This window comes from Gadus morhua, chromosome 13 (assembly GCF_902167405.1).
Source record: "Gadus morhua chromosome 13, gadMor3.0, whole genome shotgun sequence".
Lineage (NCBI taxonomy): Eukaryota > Metazoa > Chordata > Actinopteri > Gadiformes > Gadidae > Gadus > Gadus morhua.
Window position 1 is genome coordinate 7,987,917 of NC_044060.1, and position 20,583 is coordinate 8,008,499.

The 20,583-nt window shown below is 45.5% G+C and overlaps 1 protein-coding gene across 1 annotated transcript in view; it reads right to left on the bottom strand.

The window, feature by feature from the left end:
- Positions 1-2,786: 2,786 nt before the first annotated feature.
- The window catches only part of cacna2d3 (calcium channel, voltage dependent, alpha2/delta subunit 3), a gene marked incomplete at its 5' end in the record, with an annotated part of 18,853 nt that continues 1,056 nt past the window's right edge, over positions 2,787-20,583 (bottom strand). The window contains 32 exon segments of the mRNA XM_030375118.1: positions 2,787-3,608; positions 3,928-4,010; positions 4,174-4,286; positions 4,508-4,625; positions 4,793-4,848; positions 4,948-4,988; positions 5,179-5,254; positions 5,379-5,449; positions 5,545-5,607; positions 5,702-5,746; positions 5,827-5,888; positions 5,980-6,057; positions 6,426-6,547; positions 6,666-6,761; positions 6,880-6,973; positions 7,753-7,850; positions 7,965-8,010; positions 8,195-8,262; positions 8,412-8,473; positions 8,578-8,649; positions 9,024-9,107; positions 10,329-10,403; positions 10,631-10,711; positions 10,859-10,930; positions 12,442-12,459; positions 13,127-13,260; positions 14,811-14,889; positions 16,577-16,690; positions 18,804-18,893; positions 19,317-19,391; positions 19,867-20,017; positions 20,464-20,524. Of these exon segments, the coding sequence (XP_030230978.1) occupies positions 3,516-3,608; positions 3,928-4,010; positions 4,174-4,286; positions 4,508-4,625; positions 4,793-4,848; positions 4,948-4,988; positions 5,179-5,254; positions 5,379-5,449; positions 5,545-5,607; positions 5,702-5,746; positions 5,827-5,888; positions 5,980-6,057; positions 6,426-6,547; positions 6,666-6,761; positions 6,880-6,973; positions 7,753-7,850; positions 7,965-8,010; positions 8,195-8,262; positions 8,412-8,473; positions 8,578-8,649; positions 9,024-9,107; positions 10,329-10,403; positions 10,631-10,711; positions 10,859-10,930; positions 12,442-12,459; positions 13,127-13,260; positions 14,811-14,889; positions 16,577-16,690; positions 18,804-18,893; positions 19,317-19,391; positions 19,867-20,017; positions 20,464-20,524 (2,591 nt within the window).

A 20,583-nucleotide genomic window follows, 5' to 3' on the forward strand; every position in this document is an offset into this window, starting at 1 on the left:
AGGACTTTCCTCCTCTCTCCCATTGAAACCCATGTTATTCACCGGCCGCCAGTACTTTCTTGGAAATTAATGGGAGTCAACGGAGGCTGAGGGAGGACCTTCCTCCCTGAAGTAATTGTCAAAAGGCGATAGGGGGTGCTAATGTCCCTTTACCCAGGGAAACAAACATTATATTCAAAGGCATTAAAGTAGTCATATTTAAGGGCATTAATTCATAACAGTAGTCTGGGCAATCTACATTTTTTATTCTCAACAATGTTAAGGAGGATCTTCCTCCCTCTCCTCAATGGAGAAGCCTCCACTGAGATATATATATATATATATATATATATATATATATATATATATATATATTTGCTATTAATATTATTATTACATAATATTTATATATTATTATTATTATTATTATGTATCATATACCTCAGTATGTTTGCTTTATTACTGATTGGATTAATTTCCTGTACTGTACTGATTTGTTTATGATAAGCCGCAGCAAAGTTTCATCTATATTAGGGAACTAGACACATCCACTTTGACATGTGTTAAAGGGTTGATTATATTTTGTATTGCCATCTATGACTGCAGTCTCATTCTGTTATTGTGCACGTGACAGCACACTTCAAACTTCAGGGGCTGTTTGAACTAACCATAATCTTTCCAATGTCAGCCCTTCCTCAGTCTGTATTGACGGCGAGCGCGTCATCCATCAGAGAGGAAGAGTCGGTAACACTTCAGTGTTCGGCAAAGGAAGGAGACACTCCTAAAAAATGTTATATTTACTGGTTTATTTAAGCGAACGAGCAAAACAAAATCGCCTTAGACTGCCAGGCAACATATACAGGCTCTGACCTCCTGGCACGTACCGGGGCTCTCGCTGAGGTGAAGGTTCAGTGTTTTTACACCGACGATCGGTGGATTAAGGATGAACCGTATATATATATATATATATGTATATATATATATATTCTGTATATTGACCACCGGTTTGCATCATATTCTATAATATACTTCAGTATGTTTGCTTTATTACTGATTGGATTCATTTCCTGTACTGTACTCAGCTGATGTGACAAGAAGCAAGTAGCAGGTCCTCATGTTGAGTCTAGCCAACTGAGACTAGCCTCAGATTAAATTATTGAACTATTTCTCTCCCAGTTGTTACTGGCAGTCCTACGCCAGCCAGTCCTACGCCAGCCAGTCCTACGTCAGCCAGTCCTATGCCAGCCAGTCCTACTCCAGCCAGTCCTACATCAGCCAGTCCCACCACTGCTGCCATAACCGTGGTGAATCCCACCTCAGGTGCCAAAACATATTCATTGTGTTCATAGTCAATTTATTTGCTAAATTCACTACAGGGTGAATTTAATTTGCCCCACGGGACATTTATAACGTGAATAAAAAGGGATATATATTAAACATAAACTGAATCTTATTGTGTGCGTGCGTGTGTGTGTGTGTGTGTGTGTGTGTGTGTGTGTGTGTGTGTGTGTGTGTGTGTGTGTGTGTGTGTGGGCGTGTGTGATTGGGGGGTGGGGGTTTGTTAATGACTCTTTGTGGTGTCTTTAGTAACTGATTGACTCAATCAATTGCACAATAATTTGTAATTATATGTAATTACATAATAAGTTAAACTAAAGTGTAAGATGATGAATGAATGGTTGAATATTAGTGAATTGTTTATTAATGTACCTTATTGTAAATTGTTACCAATTATCACCTGTTAATTAAATGCTTGATTACTTGACAAAACTTGTGATTATTCTTGATTTTGCTATCCCATATTTCACCATAGAATTGTGATAATTCCCTTAAACCATATGAAGTGAAACCAACACAAATATCTCCTTCTGTCTCATTACAGGAACCCCATTGAGAAAGTTTGCAGTCATACGGATAGTATATGTTGGAGTTTTTCTGTTTCTGATCATTCTGCTGTTGGCTATTTTGCACACTTTGAGGCGGAGAAAGAGTGAGTTTAAAGTGGTATAACTATGCAAATAACGCTATGATAAAATGGATCTGTATGATTGAAAATGACCCCATAGTAAAGTTTATTCCAGAAACACAACGTAGCTATTGCAATGTGTGTATGCATCTTTGTTGAACGTTTCTTAAATTATGGGATTATTTTGTAAAAAACACAATGGCAATGCGAAGTCTTAATGCTGGATCGGTAAGTAAAACACAAAAATAGAATAAAGTAAACCTCATTGGATGATGTAGTCAATTATTGAAGACTCTTAATCAGGATTAAAAAGCCTGTCTCACTCTACTGTTCATATTTATTAAGTTAAAGGTGGTTTATCACTTTGGCGACGAGTTTAAAGTCAGACTAACTTCAATGCTTTGGTTGGATTTGTGCTTCTGAAGGTCTACCACGTGAACAGCAATGTCTCAGCGGAGCCCAGCTCACCCAACCAGACGTTGGTATCTGACCTTCTGTAGGCCAATTGACCTCATGTCCCTGGATATCCTTTTTTTATTTTCTTATGGGAGCGGGGTTGTGGGCGGGAGGGGTGTTAGATGGGCCGATGGGGTGATTATGTGTCTCTGACGACTACAATAGTATTTTGTGCCCTTTAAAAAAATAAAATTAAAAAAAGAATAACTTAATCACCCACGCCACTGGGATAACAAACCCTGTTTTGCCTAGTTCGCTTTTTAGTGCCGTGCCTCAAAACAATGTGAATGCCACATTATAGAAAAGTATGGCAATGACTTTGCAACTACGAAGATGTATGTATCACACGTGCATATGAACAAAGGCTTACAAACAAAAACAATGGTTGAATGGTGAAAAATATGTCTTTGTGTTTATTCAGGTCTTTTTTGTGTCAACATGATAAATATGGCTTCTTTATTATGGCCAATGTAACATTCTTATAAATTGTATTTAGTTGACATGCATATTTAGCTTGAATTATATGTCTTTACATTTACAAAGAGGGAACGTGAAGAAAAAGAACATTACTTTGTTTTAGCAGCAATCTGTGGAATATTTTCAAGAATTTAGCTATCGAGTGTTGCCATATGTATTTTGTATTTTGATATATTTACCAAAGGTATAATGGGGAATCTGCCTGCATTCATACAACAAATACTTGTAATCACAATAAACCAGAGAAGCATGTATGGACATTTAAGTTTCTCCTTCCAAACTCAACCTGTTTGCTTGTGGCCGTCGTCTACGTACAGTCAGACAAAAACAAGATGTCTGCTATCAACCACAATGAATTTTTATTTACGTATCTAAGCTGCAGCAAACCCTTCCTCTTTTTTCTCCCTCACTCCATAAATATAAATTAATCTTTTAGTGACAAAGAAGCAGAGTTCTTCTTCTTCTCAGTGAAATTCCCTTTGGTAAGGCGCTGTGAACGAATCCCATTTGGATGGGCCATATTCTATATATACTCATGTGTTACAAGCTTGGTTTGGTCTGTGAATGAGATGTGGTCTGCTTAGTTGGGGCTGCTGAGGTCCACTCCTGGGTCCCAGAAGAGCTGGCGAGGCTTTAGTCACCTGCTGATGAGCGAGGTCAGCAGGGGGAACAGGGCTGCGGTCAGAGTGCTAGAGAGGCCTGTCGCCGATCCGCACTCCATGGCGTTTTCCTATCGAACAACGGGAAACACACTGAATGTACAGGAGGCCATCTCTGCCATTTGCAATCTAGTGCTGGATGGTCAAGCTTCAGCACATTGATTACGAATGATAAAATGGCTGTAACAGCTTAATGTGTCTTACACACACACACACACACACACACACACACACACACACACACACACACACACACACACACACACACACACACACACACACACACACACACACACACACACACACACACACACAATAAGATTCAGTTTATGTTTAATTTATCCCTGTTAAAAATGTTAAATTCACACACACACACACACAAACACACACCTCTGGGTGAAAAGGATGACAAGATTCTGGCTTTTTCCTGTCCTTCTGAAACTTCAGTCTGTCACATTTCAGTGACTCATTGTGTACAAAGCGGTTAAGGCAAACCTGGTACATTGCTGTTCTCAGCCTTGGCTCTACATTATGTTACATGCACAGAAACATCTCAGGACAAGTGAAACGGAAAGCGGTTAGTTGCCTGCTGCCTTAAAACCACATTCACACACGTTTTAATCGAGTGAAGGATATACATGATCTCTATGGGATCTATGGTGACTGGAGGTGCAGAGCTGCAGTCACACTTGTTCTCTACGACGACCATGAAGAGATTGCTGCTGGGAATCTGTTGTATTACAAATGATCTGCAAGACACAGGGACGAGAGGAAACGGGAATGAGGGCGATCAAATGACTCGAGATTTGACTTGATTATTGGGATGAAATTTATTGAATCTTCTCTGAGAAGATGAAAATCAGCAGCAGCAACAAAATGACACCTAAAATGTGCTGCTACAGGATTCGATAGCCAAAGCAGTGGTTTTCATGCAGACCTGTTGCTTTTGTTGTGGTGGAACAAGCCGTACCTGAAACAGCCCTCACAGTCTATGTTTCCGGTCGTCTCCTTGATGGTGCGCTCAGAGACGAAGGCAGGGTACTCTGTGTCGCATGGAACCATCTTGGTCTTACCCTGAGGCCTTTGGGCTGAACGTGGGACACACAGTTCATTCAGCATAACTGTTTGCGTGGAACCACACACACACACACACACACACACACACACACACACACACACACACACACACACACACACACACACACACACACACACACACACACACACACACACACACACACACAGGGGGGCTTACCTTTCACTGACAGACCGACGTTCCACCAGCTGTAGAAGTTGAACTCCAGCAGAAAACTGAGAATTAACGGCACACGGTTTAATATCAGATAATCCATTCATTGCTTTCGTATCGTGATTTAAGGAATTCTAGCGGTTTGGGTTGTGTTGGCTTACATGATGACCTCAGTCAAAATCCACTTTACAACCGAGAAGGGCTGAAATTGAATGAAAGAATCCTATTATGTACATATCTCTGAGATTTTGCTATTGTAGCAGCAGAGTCAGAGAGGTTGACAACTTGATGTTCACAAATCTTATAGTTGCATCTTAACATGTGGCTTTTTATGCTTGTTATGTGTACACACACGCAGGCTATTGTATTGGCCGGATGAAGAACATACTCACATTTAATAAAGTGCGCGCGCAGTCGCTGCTGCCCGCATAGTCTCTACAGTGTGCCTGGTAGTCATATAAGGTGATCCTTCAGACAAGAAAGCATAAGAAAGTCCCACTGTGAACTCCATATTTAGTATTGTGGTTTTTAGCCTGGTTGAAGAGTCTCACGAAAGCAACATTTTATAGAACCAGTGATCACGTGACCTAACCTCTTGAATGAACCCATTTGGAGTAATTTGTTCATGACGGCACCTTCAACCTCACCAAAAAACAGCCCTGTCTGAAAAAAAACCTCTTTTAAATCAAAAACGATATTTTTAATCAAGGAAGACCAACGCATAGCTACATGCATAGGCAGAAAGAGGAGGGCAATACCTGGGAAATTTCCTCTGTCACAAGAATGAAGCCGTTATTGTCAATAAGGTAGCAGTTGATGTCCTGTGAGAAACGTCAAATCAGAAGCTAGTTAAAACCACAGCCATCTTGTGTTAAAACCAAAGGAAACCACAAAAAGAGTAGACTGCAGACTCACCCCACTCTCACAGCTAATGCTGCACCTCCCGTCCAGAGCTGTACACTGTCAGAAACACAAAGTTAATGAATCCTATTTAAATGCCAGTAAAACATGACGAATGTTGACGACTTCTATGCTGTTACCTGTCTGCAGGCAGTCCAGAACTTCCTTTGAAAGTATTCCAGCTTCATTTGGATTCCCACAGCTACATTTGAATTCAAATACACATGCAAACACATTCAATGAAGACATATATTGAATTTGATATTTTCAGTGTTGATTTAGGTACTCCTTACCAGCAACAATAGGAGACTTCCTGTCATCAAGAAGCTGAATTGCTGTACTGGCCAAGACCACACTCTTATTTTCCGATGCTGTTTGGATGATAAGAAAGACATCACAATTTTCGTCCAGTAGATGGCGGAATTTAGCTGTAAACCCCTAAACCTGTGCTCAAGTAACATCCCACGCGCAGCTGACAGATATTCAATTCTTTATTGATTATGCTACACGCAAGGCAGCTCTGAAAGCGATCCAAAACCGGCTCTATTTTATGATAATTTAGTGTTCCTAATGACAACCTGGCTCTTAAATATACCTGGCTATTACAATGGTGTTTAGTGCATGGCGGGCCAAGCGTAATTCAATCGACGATTGGTTCATAAATAAATAAAGGCCAATCTAGCAACCGGCTATCGTCATGCGATGCTTGACTTTGAGGGGCGAACAAGTTTCGTTCTACCTGAGCTGAACGGAACAGAGTAGACGAAGGTTCCCGGGACCTGCTCTGCGGCTCTCTTGTACCACAGTGGGAAGTGGTCTGCGTTAAACACACCTTCCTTGTCCTCGGCTGTCAGGAAGTCTCTGAGGAGGACACGGAGAGAGGGGAGCGGTGGACCAAAACACGACACATTAAATCAACGAGGGCAACCTTTCGACAGGTCCCCTAAAAATTAAGACACGGGTCGAGCGCCGCACTCACTGATTGGACAGCAGCTCAGGAACCACAAACAGGTTGGTTCTGGAGAGGCCGGTGCGTGTTCCTAAGTAGGCGATCTCCACGCCTTTGTCCGAGTTCCTGCGTGCCAAACATCGTTATCAGCGAAAATACAGAGGCCTTTGCGTATACATGAGAGAACTTGAATTAGGTGACGGAAGAAATTGTTGTGTGTTCGTGTTGTGTAACCTGTGCTTACTCTGACTTATTGAGGGCGAGCCCGGTCCAGTAGGCCTCCAGAGGAGCAGTGATCACCGCGTCGAACAACACCTCCTGGATCAGCTCCCGGTCGCCTGCAGTAGGACAACACACTCTTCAGCAAGGAACCCACAGGGAAGGCCTCTGAGATCACTGACGTTGACCCTGGATGTAATCTTGGATCAAGCTGTCCTGGCGGCAGTAGCTCAGGAGGTAGAGCGGGTTGGCTGGTAACCTGAAGGTTGTTGGTTCGATCCCCGGCTCCTCCTAGCTGAGTGTCGAGGTGTCCTTGAGCAAGGCACCTCACCCTGACTGTTAGCTCCCGACGAGCTGGCTGTCGCCTTGCATGGTTGACTCCGCCGTCGGTGTGTGTGTGAATGGTGAATGTGAGGCAATATTGTAAAGCGCTTTGTGGCTTTGTGGCCAATGGTTAGAAAAGCGCTATATAAATGCAGTCCATTTACATTTAGTCCTACTTTGACGTGGCCGAACTCCTGGGGGGAGAAGCTACCGAGCCCGGGCAGGAAACCAAAATCAGAAAAGGGTGGAGCTAGGCCTTGTTTCCTGTTTTAGATATTATATATATACCGAGGGAACCTTTACAAACACTTTTTTAACAGTTTACTAGGGCTGGCCGAGATCGGGTTCACCGATTACGTGCTTACAGATTTCGGACTCCGGCAACATGATTAGTACAAAGACAACCGGAAAGAAGGCAAAACGCCCCGTTGGACCTCGTCTGCCATCAGTCTTCAGATATCAATCTTGAGCCTTTTTACCGAGACTACACTGAACGTAACACTCCAAGGACGCCTACATAACGAATGTCGTCATCAGCCCTTCCACACCCCTTGGTCTGGGTCCGGTAACCTACATTTCAGGTGGGGCTGCCGGCCGGTCAGGAAGAGCCTGATGGCCTGGATCTGGGTGAGGGGCCGGTGTTCCAGGTGCTCGTCTGTGTTGCAGTAGGTCCTGCCATCCAAAACACAACAACAGGGTTAGCTCCATGCTGCGTGGCCCGGGACCCAGACTGGGCCGTAACCCATATAACGCATGAAGGCCCCCAGAATGTCAGCCCGGGATTACCATTCATCTGCCAGCGCAACATCTGGCTGTTCCAGATCATGGAGCCCTGAAGAACATACGGGAATCAGTTACGCTCCAGCGCTGCCACGGTCTGAACCAACCACACAGTCGTACACGGCCTCACATAGACACACACTTAAACCAAATGGGTTTGGACCGGGACTCGGACCACCCGGATGGACATGGCTGATGTTGATGTTTAGCGGTATTGCCGGATGCGAGCGGCTTACCGGCTTCGACGGACACGTTGCCCCTGAAGAAGTACTTCCCGTGGCCTCGGGAAAGCGCCACTCCAACGCTTTAGGCACAAGAAGCAGAGGGGAAGGCATTTGAGTCTCCTGAACGTACGCCACTAAACTCGAGGAGAATGGAGACATTAAACGCATTGCCACTCGCCGGAGGGCCATTCGGGACTGTGTTGTGTTCTTTGTTTTTTTTCTATTGCACCTGAATGGAGTTCCTTTAATGTCGGTGTAGTAATAGTCATTGTGCATCTTGAGGACACGCTTCTGGAAGAACAAGAGAGAGAGCAGAGTGAATGAGACAGACGGACCGGGGGGGGGGGGTGGAAGGGAGGTGGATGGGAGCAAAACATCTTCATCAGCACTCTCACCCCTTTATCCACGGTCCTCTTCACCTCCATTGAAAAAGTCCCCGTCCTTCTGTTCACCATCGCGTTCCGTAGCTTTGGGAGAACACACAAACGCACACACACGCACATGCCCGTGCACACAAACGCAAGCACATATACACACACATGCATGCACACACACGGACAGACATGCACGCACACATGCACACACAAACACAATGAAAAAGTGATTGATTCGCTGGTCTGTGTGTGGTAACAGTTAAGACTGTGATAATGGCTACATCCTATTCTTTCTCAGTCATGAAACAAGGTGAGATAAGGGGAGACATCTCCGTCATTTAATGTTTATCATTTTCTCCCAACACCATATGCTTCTTACATACATAACATCTATAACTATGAATATATATGGAATAATAATAACAAATAAACAGGGGACGTCTGTACGTGAAGGGTGGGGTACATACAATGTCGTCCTTGTCTTCCCATTCCACCTCGGACAGATCCACGCTGCTGTAGTTGGGCTTCCTCCTCTTCTTGCCTTGCTGGTACTGCACAGACGAGACCACACATCGCGGTCATACCTCCCTCATAACGCTCCTTTACAAGGAGACGACTGTGGCACCGCAATGTCAATTTGAACTTTTTGGAAGTTTTGTGGAAACGCTTGTTTTCACTGCTATGTGTTACATTAACAATTATTAACATGAATTCGGATGTGCTTGTTTTTTATTTTTTTTAGTTTTTTTCATTCATAATCAAGGTTTGAGGTGAATACAATCAAGGGAATACAATTAACTCATCAGTAAAAAATATATAATTATAATATTATGTCCAACTGTACTGTGCGAAAACAAATAACACAATGGAATCGATAACATCTATCGATGGGTTTCACATGTTGTGTTACTTCAACCATGGTTTCAAATAACAAAATCAACAACGACCACAAATCACAGCACAAGTCGAAGGCAGAAAAGAAGAGACACCTCACGAAAAAGTAACACAGGACCAATGCACAGAGAGAGAGAGAGAGAGAGAGAGAGAGAGAGAGAGAGAGAGAGAGAGAGAGAGAGAGAGAGAGAGAGACAGAGAGACAGAGAGACAGAGAGTGAGAGAGCAAGAGACAGAAGAGGTGCAAGACAGAGAGTGTGAGAGGGACAAAGAGAGAGAGCACAAGAGATAGAGAGAGAGTGCCAGAACGAGAGAGAGTTGCACGGAGAGAGAGCGAGAGCGTGAGCGTGAGCGAGAGAGAGGGAGAAAGAAAGTAATAACACGAACACAGGAACACACAGGTTGACTAATAGCACAGCCATAGTGCCAGTGGAACTCAGGGTCCCAGAGTTAGTAGCTGTGGACTGCCAGGTTCATGGGGACAAATTACCTCTGGGAAATCTCAGGCCGGCCAGCCCTTATGAGTGGCCTCTATCCTGCATGCATACATCAAAGGAAAAGGTGGGGATTACAGACTACACCAGCCCAGGTTGAACTCCCGTTCTCCTGCCCCACGCCCCACAAACACATACGCACACAGTACATGTGTCTCTAGGAGCCTGGCCATAGAGGAGCTCAGGTCATGTTCTCAGTAATGCATTTTGAATTGTTGTGTTTTTCCAAGTAAACAAAAGTCAAAGGAAAAAGCCAAGTCAGTGGTTATAGCGGCTCGGCATGGTGAAAGGTGCCGAGCCAAGCCGTTGTAAGGTGGATTGATCAAAAAAAAAACAACGCCTTGGCTAAATGCTAGTTCTGCCGCGCCGGGGAGAGTGAGTTACCATTGGTCGGAGGTCAGGGTGCGTCAGGATGTAGCCGTTGTTGGTGACGGCGAACGCGTAGCCGTGGATCCCGAGCTGCAGAGACACACGGCAGACACACACATGAGAGAGGACGCTAATGTTAGAGGAACGTTTTCATTACAGAACACACGAGAGAGAGAGAGAGAGAGAGAGAGAGAGAGAGAGAGAGAGAGAGAGAGAGAGAGAGAGAGAGAGAGAGAGAGAAGTAGAGACAGCAAGAGATGGAGAGAGGACTCTCATGCACAGCACAACTGCGGCGGTTCTGTGGAGATCGGGGGTACCATATGCTTGGGGATGATCTTCATGAGCTCCTGCAGAGGGATGTCTGTTCCCGCCACTCCCAGCAGGATGCCCTGGTTCCTCTGCACGGAGAGATGCACACGGCGGCCATTAGCCACACACAACACATACCTCCCCCCCCCCCCCCCCCCCCCCCCCCGCGGCACGAGATCTGCTGCTCTCTGCTCTCCGCTCACTCCTCCCCGCTCCATACACCCCGCCAATCTCACCGTCTCGTTCTTGGTGCTGAAGACGGGCATGGCCACGGTGGTCATCATGCTGGGGGCCCGCTTGTCTTTCAGCTGTTAAAACACACAGCAGACCCCCAAGGAGGATGAGTTGTGTGTGTATGTGTGTGTGTGTGTGGGGGGGGGGGGTTTCTTCGCCCGCATGCGGTACATCTGAACATAATTATGATACATAACGCGGGGTACGGGGGGGGGGGGGGGTGAGAGCTTAGTGATGGCGGCGAGCGGACGGCTGCTCACTGGGATGAAGGCTGACATGATTAAACACATGAGCCCTCTCAAAGTAGGTCTGCTATTCCCTCTGCTCAGCACGCTGCCGGCTGTGTGTGTTTGTGTGTGTGTGTGTTTGTGTGTCCACATGCGTGTGCGTCTGCATGTGCGGGTTTATGTTAGTGTGTGTGTGTTTGTTCGTGTGTGTGCGTGTGTGTGCGTCTACATGTCTATGTGTCTGCATGCGTGGTGATGTGTGTGTGTGTGTGTGTGTGTTTGTGTGTGTGTGTGTGTGTGTGTTTTTGTGTGCGTGTGTGTGTGTGTGTGTTTATGTGTGTGTGTGTGTGTGTGTGTATGTGTGTGTGTGTGTGTGTGTTTTTGTGTGCGTGTGTGTGTTTATGTTTATGTTTATGTGTGTGTGTTTATGTTTATGTGTGTGTGTTTATGTGTACTGATATGTCTGTGTGTGTGTGTGTGTGTGTGGCTGAGAGAGAGCGTGTGCGTGCGTGCCCCTGAACCGTGCCACCCGGCTGTGTTGTATCGGTTGCTTAACAACAAGGATCAGTGACATGCCGCTACATTGACAGCACCACTCCCCAGTGTCTCCACCCCCTTCGTCATCCCCCGTCTCTGCCTCCACCCCCCTCCCCACCCCCTCTGTCTGCATCACTTCTGCCTCATACACAGCACCTGGAGAGAGGAGATGGGGGAACCAGGAAATATCCTGCATCACATGCTTAACATCCCTCCGAGAAATGACCTTGTGCTCCGCCTTTCATTGGCCTCCCCTTTTACCTCTCTCTCCCTCTCTCTCTCTCTCTCGCCCTCTCTCCCCCCTTCTCTCTCCCTCTCTCTCTCTTCCCTGCTCTCCGTTCCAATGTCAGTTTTATTATGGGCTTTAGGAGATAAAAGGCAATGATCCACAGAATGATGAATGGTGTGTCTGAGGCTGAGATACAAGAGCACACACACTCCAGAGGACAACCTCACAGTGTGTGTGTGTGTGTGTGTGTGTGTGTGTGTGTGTGTGTGTGTGTGTGTGTGTGTGTGTGTGTGTGTGTGTGTGTGTGTGTGTGTGTGTGTGTGTGTGTGTGTGTGTGTGTGTTTAAAACCCTCAACAAACAGGAATTTGTATAATTAATACTAATTCCGCGGTTAAACCACTCAGATACAATGTGAGAGACATTCATAATCATAACGAGAAATGACTAATAATTCCATGCTCCCAGTCTATATTGTATGTGTACAGAAGGGGCCAGAGATGGTAAGGTGGACTTGGAATAACGTCTGATTTAAATAAATGCATCAATTAAATATATGTAAGCATCAGGAAAACTGCATGCATAAATACTCACCCGATAAGCCTGGGAGAGCTGTTGGGAGATAAAGGAAACCTTATTATCAAAGCCAGAACTTTGGATGGTTTTCTAAGATTGCACCTCTTGCTTTCCATTCCGGACACAGATGTACGTTTGGAAAGAACCGAGCAAATTAATGAAGCCCGTAATGACAAATTAATCTAACAGCATGAAGGGTAATGATTAGAATTACTCACACATGGACACACACTGATTCAGGCACACGTGCGCTCGCACACACACGCAGAGAAATACAATACTGTACTGCATGCAATTTACATGTTCATAATTCAACACATTGCGTTGTATGCATATTTGTAATGTTAATATGCTGTTATGCTGTACTGAATTACTGTGTAAAATCAGGATGCGTAAATACTGAACACACTATCTGTACTATACTGTTGTACAGTGTACGACATTAATGCAGACATACCTGACACACTACATACTCCACCACACTCTACACTGTTGTACTGTAGTTTATTACTCAGCAAAATATGGATGTAGATATACTTACCATACTATCATAATACAGTAAAGTATTTTTTGTGCTACACTGTTTAAAATATGGATGCAATGTACAAAAATAATGTATGTACAAAAAACATGGAGGCAGAGATACTCAATGCACTCCATAATACAGTTATGTAATTGTGCTAGGAGGTATAGTGATACTTACTGCACTGTCAACGTAGGCCTCTGTCCAGACGGTGTCGTGCTCGTGGTCGATGACTTTGGGCCGACTCATCACATGCAGGTACCTCATGACGTTCTCCTGGACGTCAGCTAAGGTAGAGATCTGACTGAAGTAACCTGTGATGAACACACACACACACACACACACACATGCACAAACACACATGCATGCAGACAACCATGCATGCAAGCACACACACACACACACACACACACACACACACACACACACACACACACACACACACACACACACACACACACACACACACACACACACACACACCGAGGGAGAGAGAGGAGCAGGGAGCGAGAGCACAAATCTATGAATCTAGAAAGTTATTGATAATAAAGCGCTGATGTTAAAACATCCATTATAAAGTCAACCCCGCCGGGGAACAGCGGTGAACCTGGGAGGGTCGGAGCAGCTCCTGCTTCCCTCGTCCACGCGATGGCAGATAAAGTTCAACTTTTTGTGTGTGTCCCAACACACTCAACCCAACTACACAGTGTGCTGGAACACAAGAACTTCTCTTCAGGAGGATTAACAAAGTGTCATCCATCTATCTATCTATATATATACATTTTTTCCATCTGCAAAAATCCTTTCATCCAAATTGTATGAATTCAAATATCCACATGCTTTGATACATTTTACATTCACATTTAGGGAATCTAGCAGATGCTTTTATCCCGAGCGACTTACAATAAGTACATTTGTTAGAAGAAAGAGAAACAATACATCAATGTCGGAACAGTAAGGATGTTCATAGAACCAAGTGCCAAGCACTAACAATCCAGTTAGTGAGTAAGAGGGATGTGTGGGGGTTTGGGGGGCCGGGCGGGGGGGTAAGGGTGAAGGCTACGCAGAGTCTACAGTGAACTCGGATCGAGTGAGTCTTCATATATAGTTGTAATGTTGTGTTGTTAGTAAGTTATTCGTTTTATAGTTGTTCCGTGACATAACGCAGACTTCCGCAGCCTCCTGTGTGCTGTTGGGGTACGAAGGGATGCCTCCGCGGACGGTTCAATCGTTTGACAGGAGAACCGCGGCTCCCACACGAACCCGGCCCCAGCCCCGGCCCCCGGCCTTAGGAGGGGAACGCCAGGGGAGAGGTTAGGGGTAGGAGGCGGAGGGGGTGGAGGTCTCTGTGACGTCTGTCATCCACTCCGCGTCGTGCTGCCACTTCTTCACTGGTGACAAGAGCGTTTATTTCACGGCGGGATTCTGAAGAGGGAGCACTGCGTGGATTATCCCCCCGTCGCCCCCCCCCCCCGCCTCAGTGCGAAGTGTTTCCCTGGCTGTGACTTTGCCATCCAGAGGGCACTCATCCAGAGCTCTGACATGTGGGAGCCATCAGCGCCCTAGGAGGAGGGAGGGGGGAGGAGGGAGGGGGAGAGGAGGGTGGAGGGGGGGGGGGGGGAGGGAGGGAGGGGGTTATGCTGACAGGAAGAAGGATTAAAGCAGATTGACCCCTGACCCCAGAGAGCCACTTCACTGCCTCTCACGAGGAAAGACTCCTGCACCAGCACTTGGACACGCACGTGTGCACATGCACATAAGAAGGCACCCGCGCATACACATGCACACAGACACACAGACACACACACACACAGACACACACACTGCACCATGTGATTTGAGGAGGCAAAAAAGGGGTGGGAACCTTTGTTAGCGCAGGCCATCCATTTGAGGTTATCTGCGAACGCAGACTCCCGGCCAATCAGGTAGGGGAAGATGCGTACCTGTGAGGGGAGACAGAGATGATAGCCCCTTCACAGATAGCGGGCTTCAGATAATAAACAGACACATGCAAAACAAGAGGTGATTCATCTTCCCGCCGCCTCCCTCTCTTCTCGGAGCCAGCAGAAGCCGAGATGGGGGGAGGAGTCGCGTCGTTTGAGTTCCACACTCGGCACCTTTTGTCTCCTAAAACCTGCTCTCTATCCTCACCTATTCTGTTGGATCGCTTTCTTTTTCCTTTTTAACTTATTCACTCATATTCACTCAACATTATTATTAAATTCGGTTACTTTCTTCTTTCTTGTAAAAATGTAAATAGAAATATAATAAAAAATATATATATATATACATATATATATATATATAAATAAATGTAATTGACCATATATATATATATATATATATATATATATGTATAGACAATTGTGCAAGTATAAATATAATTGAGCACATAATTGCATGATGATTATGCATTTATTATCTCTGGTTTATTTAATTGCACTGTTCACAGTGGTCCTACTCTGCGGTGACATTCGACGTCTCCTTGTGTCCTTCAGAGGGCTGTGTGCCACTCACTGCCAGCACCGCCAAGCCTCATTGCCCCCAGATGCTGCGCTAAGCACAAAGCATACAGAAGACTCTGACTGGCTGCCACATAGTGGCCCGCAGGGTGTTGGAGGGGGGGATGGGGTGCCCTGCCAAATACTGCCCCATTGTGCCGACACACATATGCTTGATAGGCCGGACAAAAAGCCCCTAAGCTGTTGTTTTTGATGCACTGTGAATAGCATAGCGGTTCACTTCATTTCAATTGGGTTCCCGTAAAAGGTCTTTGAGACAGGGAAGAGGCCAGCAGGAGCCCCCCCCTCTCCCCCCCCCCCCCCTTAAAACCCTCCCAGCTCAGCCGGCCCAGGGTGCTTGGTCTGGGGTAAGGCTGGGGAGCAGAGCCCCCTAGCATCCACAGAGCTCCAGGAGGTAAAGGGGGCGAGCTCAGTCAGCTGAGTTCTGATGAGGGGCCTGGAGGTCACCCCTGATGGGACCTCACACACAACTCCATGATGTGAGTGGGGTTCTTATTTTCCTGTTTCCTGCTGTTGATGTGGTCCGTGAAGCCACCAGATAAGAGAGACCGCGCCAGAACACAGTCAATTGTGTTTTCGGTGCGATTTCGATTTTTTTTTACATTTTTGGTGCCCTACGATTTGTGAAACGCTGTACTCAGTACTCATGTCCTTCTGCGGTAATAATGCATTTCACAGCGGCGGTGATTGCTTTGGGAGAGGGCTGCGTGTGAACACACACACACAGACACACAGACACACGCTATCCTTGAAAAGCTGTTCATTTCCCATGTTTCCTTCTGGTGGAGGGAAATATCGCAAGGTAGTGGGTCAACAGATGGAAATACATAATATTAACGCCGAATATACTTTCCAGAGGCATGAGCAGTAATAAAACTGGAAAGCAATTTCTCACACGTCAAAACATGAGCTCCAGCTGACACATTATATTAAAATCTACATCTTGCCCCCCCCTCCCCCACACACACTCGAATAAAATATGCACCACACGCAAAAGGCATGAGAAACTGAATGTTAATGACTCCTAATTACCTATTTAGAAGAGAGGGGTGAAGGCCGGTTAGTGTGTGTGTGTGTCAGACAAATTGTTTTCATTGGTCAGCCCCACCTTTCTGTCCGGCCAATTGAACTTCTCGAAAACGCTGTCATACATTTTTGTGGCTCCGTCAGTCACGAGCATAATGGCCTGGCTGCATGTGCTCCCATGACCAGTCTGGTTGAACTGGGGGAGGGAGGGGAAGACAGAGAGAGTGAGAGAGTGAGTGAGTGAGTGAGTGAGTGAGTGAGTGAGTGAGTGAGTGAGTGAGTGAGTGAGTGAGTGAGTGAGAGAATCATCATCATCAAATCACATTACTCATTTACAGCAGGTATAGATAAAGATGGGAGTAGGTCGGTCTCTCGGTTGTTTCTTTGTAACTGTGGATAAGCTGAGAGAGAAAGGCTTTCTGGACATAATAAGGATCACGTTTTGATTGTGTTAATCCTTCACAGAACTGGGAGGTGTGGCTTAAACAAATCAGAATCAAAAAGTGGAGTCAGCCCGTGCTTGTAGTCGTCAGATTTACACTGATATGCTAACCCCTACTCATAGTCATCCACAAACAAACTCAAAACATTCATTATCTACCAGTACTGCCCTCACTACACTCCCGGAAAAAAAATGCTGATGTGTGTTAAACTGGGTGTTAAATGGCATCATAGTTTGTTCATGAATCATGTGTATACATTAGTCACTTATGTTGAATAAACTGGATTCAGTTACACCTATCCAAGTCAATATCCATGTGTTCATCCCCGCATCTCACAGTCATTAATGGTGGCAAGTTCTCCACATGCACCAATCAATTCCCTCCGATGGTGATGATGAGGTTCAATGTGTGTGGAAGGCAGCCGGTGGCAACACAGCCAGCCCAACACTCGTGAGGTGAATAAACTTGACTGAGGCCGAGTGTGCCACTTGGATGAGGTGGCAGCGGAGCAACAGGGGTAATTAAGTGGCTTATTGATCTGTAGCAAAGTGAATGAGAGAAGTACAATGACACACAGTCCCCACTCTGCTGAGCGATGCAGTCTCACAAAAGCACGCACGCACACGCACGCGCACGCACGCACACGCACGCACATACGCGCGAGACACCCCCCCCCCCCCCCCCCACACACACACACACCTATAACTCTAAACCAAATGAGCAAAAATAAATTCAGCACGTCACAATTTGAGTCAGTATGGAAAGGCCTATACGAAGAACAAATAGTGGGCTGCTTTTCAGTAAAATTGCTTATCTGATTAGAAATAAAGCGCAGTAATCTTAAAATAAGGCACTGTATGTTTCCCTAATCTGTATATACATCTACCTCATACATTTAGCTATAGTGAAGTGATGCGGCTATTTTGAAAATCGTTCCATTATTGTATAAACTACCGCACTAGCATCACAAGCATTGCTATAGGAGAAGACACACACCTAACACAGAAAAAAAAGAAACGAAAAATCAGAAGTGATAAATTGCTGCCATTCTCGTTTCGACCTGCCTGTTGGCTGGACTGTGGAATCATCTACTTTTCGGGGGAGTAACAATGCATATCAAAAGGTAAGCCAGTACCTGATTACCATATTCACTGCAGGTCCTTAATTAATCTGACAAACGTAGACGTATAGACGTCGAGCTCTCTCGGCCTCTGCGGTGATCCAAAGCTGGGCTGAAACCAGGGAGATAAAAAAGGAACTGCCAAACGGCCGCGCTCCTTATCTGCTTTGTGTTCCAATCAGTGACGTTATTAATCATTGGCATTAATTAGAGCCATTAATCATGCTTTAGACTGCACTGGACGTTTCCGTGTTCGGAGGAGCGCTGGAGCGTATCGACGCGGAGCCACGCCCCCTGATTCCAAGCCACACCCCTTGTTCGATTTTCTTTTGTTGTGAAAAGGCAAACTATTGTAAAATTATTTCTTTGGAAAAGTTCGTAAATTGAGGGAATTTAAAATAGATTCAAGGTGAACCCTTTTATTTAAATGTAAATTAATCTAGATTCATAGGGGCCCAAGAACTACTGTAAGGGCAAATGTATGGGCTTACGTGGAGGCACAAATCATAGTTGGATTGATTTTAAATATTGCATTTCACACAAATTCACACACACACACACACACACACACACACACACACACACACACACACACACACACACACACACACACACACACACACACACACACACAAATTCATAGATAATATCAACAAGAATAAAGTGTAGGAACCAAAACAGGGGACATAAATGACGCTATACAGAGAGAACGACCACAGCTGCAGTCAGAGGTAGTTTGAACTTACATCGCTGAGAATTGTGAACGCTTCGGTGAGAGCATCGCCCAGCAGCCCTATCCCCTTGGCAAACAGCTTATCCAGATGTTGTCGGAAATGCTGAGAGAGGGAGAGAGAGGTAGAGAGGAAGTGAGAGAGAAAGAGAGAGAGAGAGAGAGAGAGAGAGAGAGAGAGAGAGAGAGAGAGAGAGAGAGAGAGAGAGAGAGAGAGAGAGAGAGAGAGAGAGGTAGAGTGATAGGTAGAGTGAGAGGTAGAGAGAGGTAGAGAGAGAGAATGAGAGAGAGAATGAGAGAGAGAGAGAGAGAGAGAGAGAGAGAGAGAGAGAGAGAGAGAGAGAGAGAGAGAGAGAGAGAGAGAGAGAGAAAGAGCGAAAGAAGTGAGAAAGAGAGAGAGAGAGAGAGAGAGAGAGAGAGAGAGAGAGAGAGAGAGAGAGAGAGAGAGAGAGAGAGAGAGAGCGTGACTGAACAACCTTAATCATCGTGATACGATCAATAACGACTTGCCGATCCAAATGGGACTCACATCTTTATTGGCTCTATCTGCGCGGACCAGCGTCCCGTTCAGACAGGGCTCCACGTAGTGAATCTCCTGGTTGTACTGGAAACAAACACAATCTGTTTATGGTGACGGAATGCATTGAAGCAGGCATAAGCTATCACGCTAGTTCTGTGTATACGGTATTCTGTGTATGAGGTTTATACAGTAGTTGGAACCATATGAACCTGCACAAACTGTACTGGGGCATCTCTATCTTGATATGGAATAAGTTATAGTGTTGCTATACAATCACACAATCATACAATAGCTATTGTGTGGGCACACAATGCACAAACATAATGTTCAACCTATTCCACTATATATACACACTCTCTCTCTGGACATGCACACAAACACACAAACGCAAACACACATTCGTGCACACACACGCACACTTAATGCGCACATCCTATCCCAAGCTCAGTAGGGTGTCCAAATCTGCACACACACGCACACACACAAAACACACACACACACACACACCCATACATCCACACATCCACACGGCATACAGACACACACACACAGGACGCACGGCGATGATGTTGAAGAAGTCGTCGTCCCCCAGCGTGTCCAGGACAGAGGAGACGGTCTGCCGGGCGATGGTCAGCCTCAGCCCCTTCATGCTGCCGCTGACGTCCACCAGGATCACCACGTCTTTGGGGGAGGTGGCCGCCTGGATGTACCTAGCAGGGCCCAGCATCTGTTAGCATCACTTGGCATCGGTTAGCTTCTGTTAGCATCTGTTTGCATTTGTTAGCCTATGTTAGCATCTGTTAGCATCTTTTAGCATCTGTTAGAATTGGTTAGCCTCTGTTAGCGTCTGTTGGCATCTGTTACTATCTGTTATCTTATATTATCTTATGTTAGCATCTGTTAGCGTATGTTAACATCTGTTAGCATCTGTTAGCATCTGTTAGCATGGAGGACAGCACGGACGACTGGAGGGGATTATAATCCTACTAATTGTCCACACCTGTGGACATTTGTCTTCGGCTTAACAGGTTGTGTTTAAACCAAAGTTAATTATGCAATTAATCAAGTTAATCCCATACCAATAAATATAATACACTGCGATAATGATTAGCACAACATGCACAGTGGAGACTGCAATATAACCTGTTTCCCCTACCATTTTCTATTCCTGCAGTCGAAGCCGATCACTCCATGCTCATCCGGATGCCATTTCACCCCTGGAACGTCAAGACCGTCCGATCAATTCAACAGACCCCCGTCAATGAATACAAAGTCT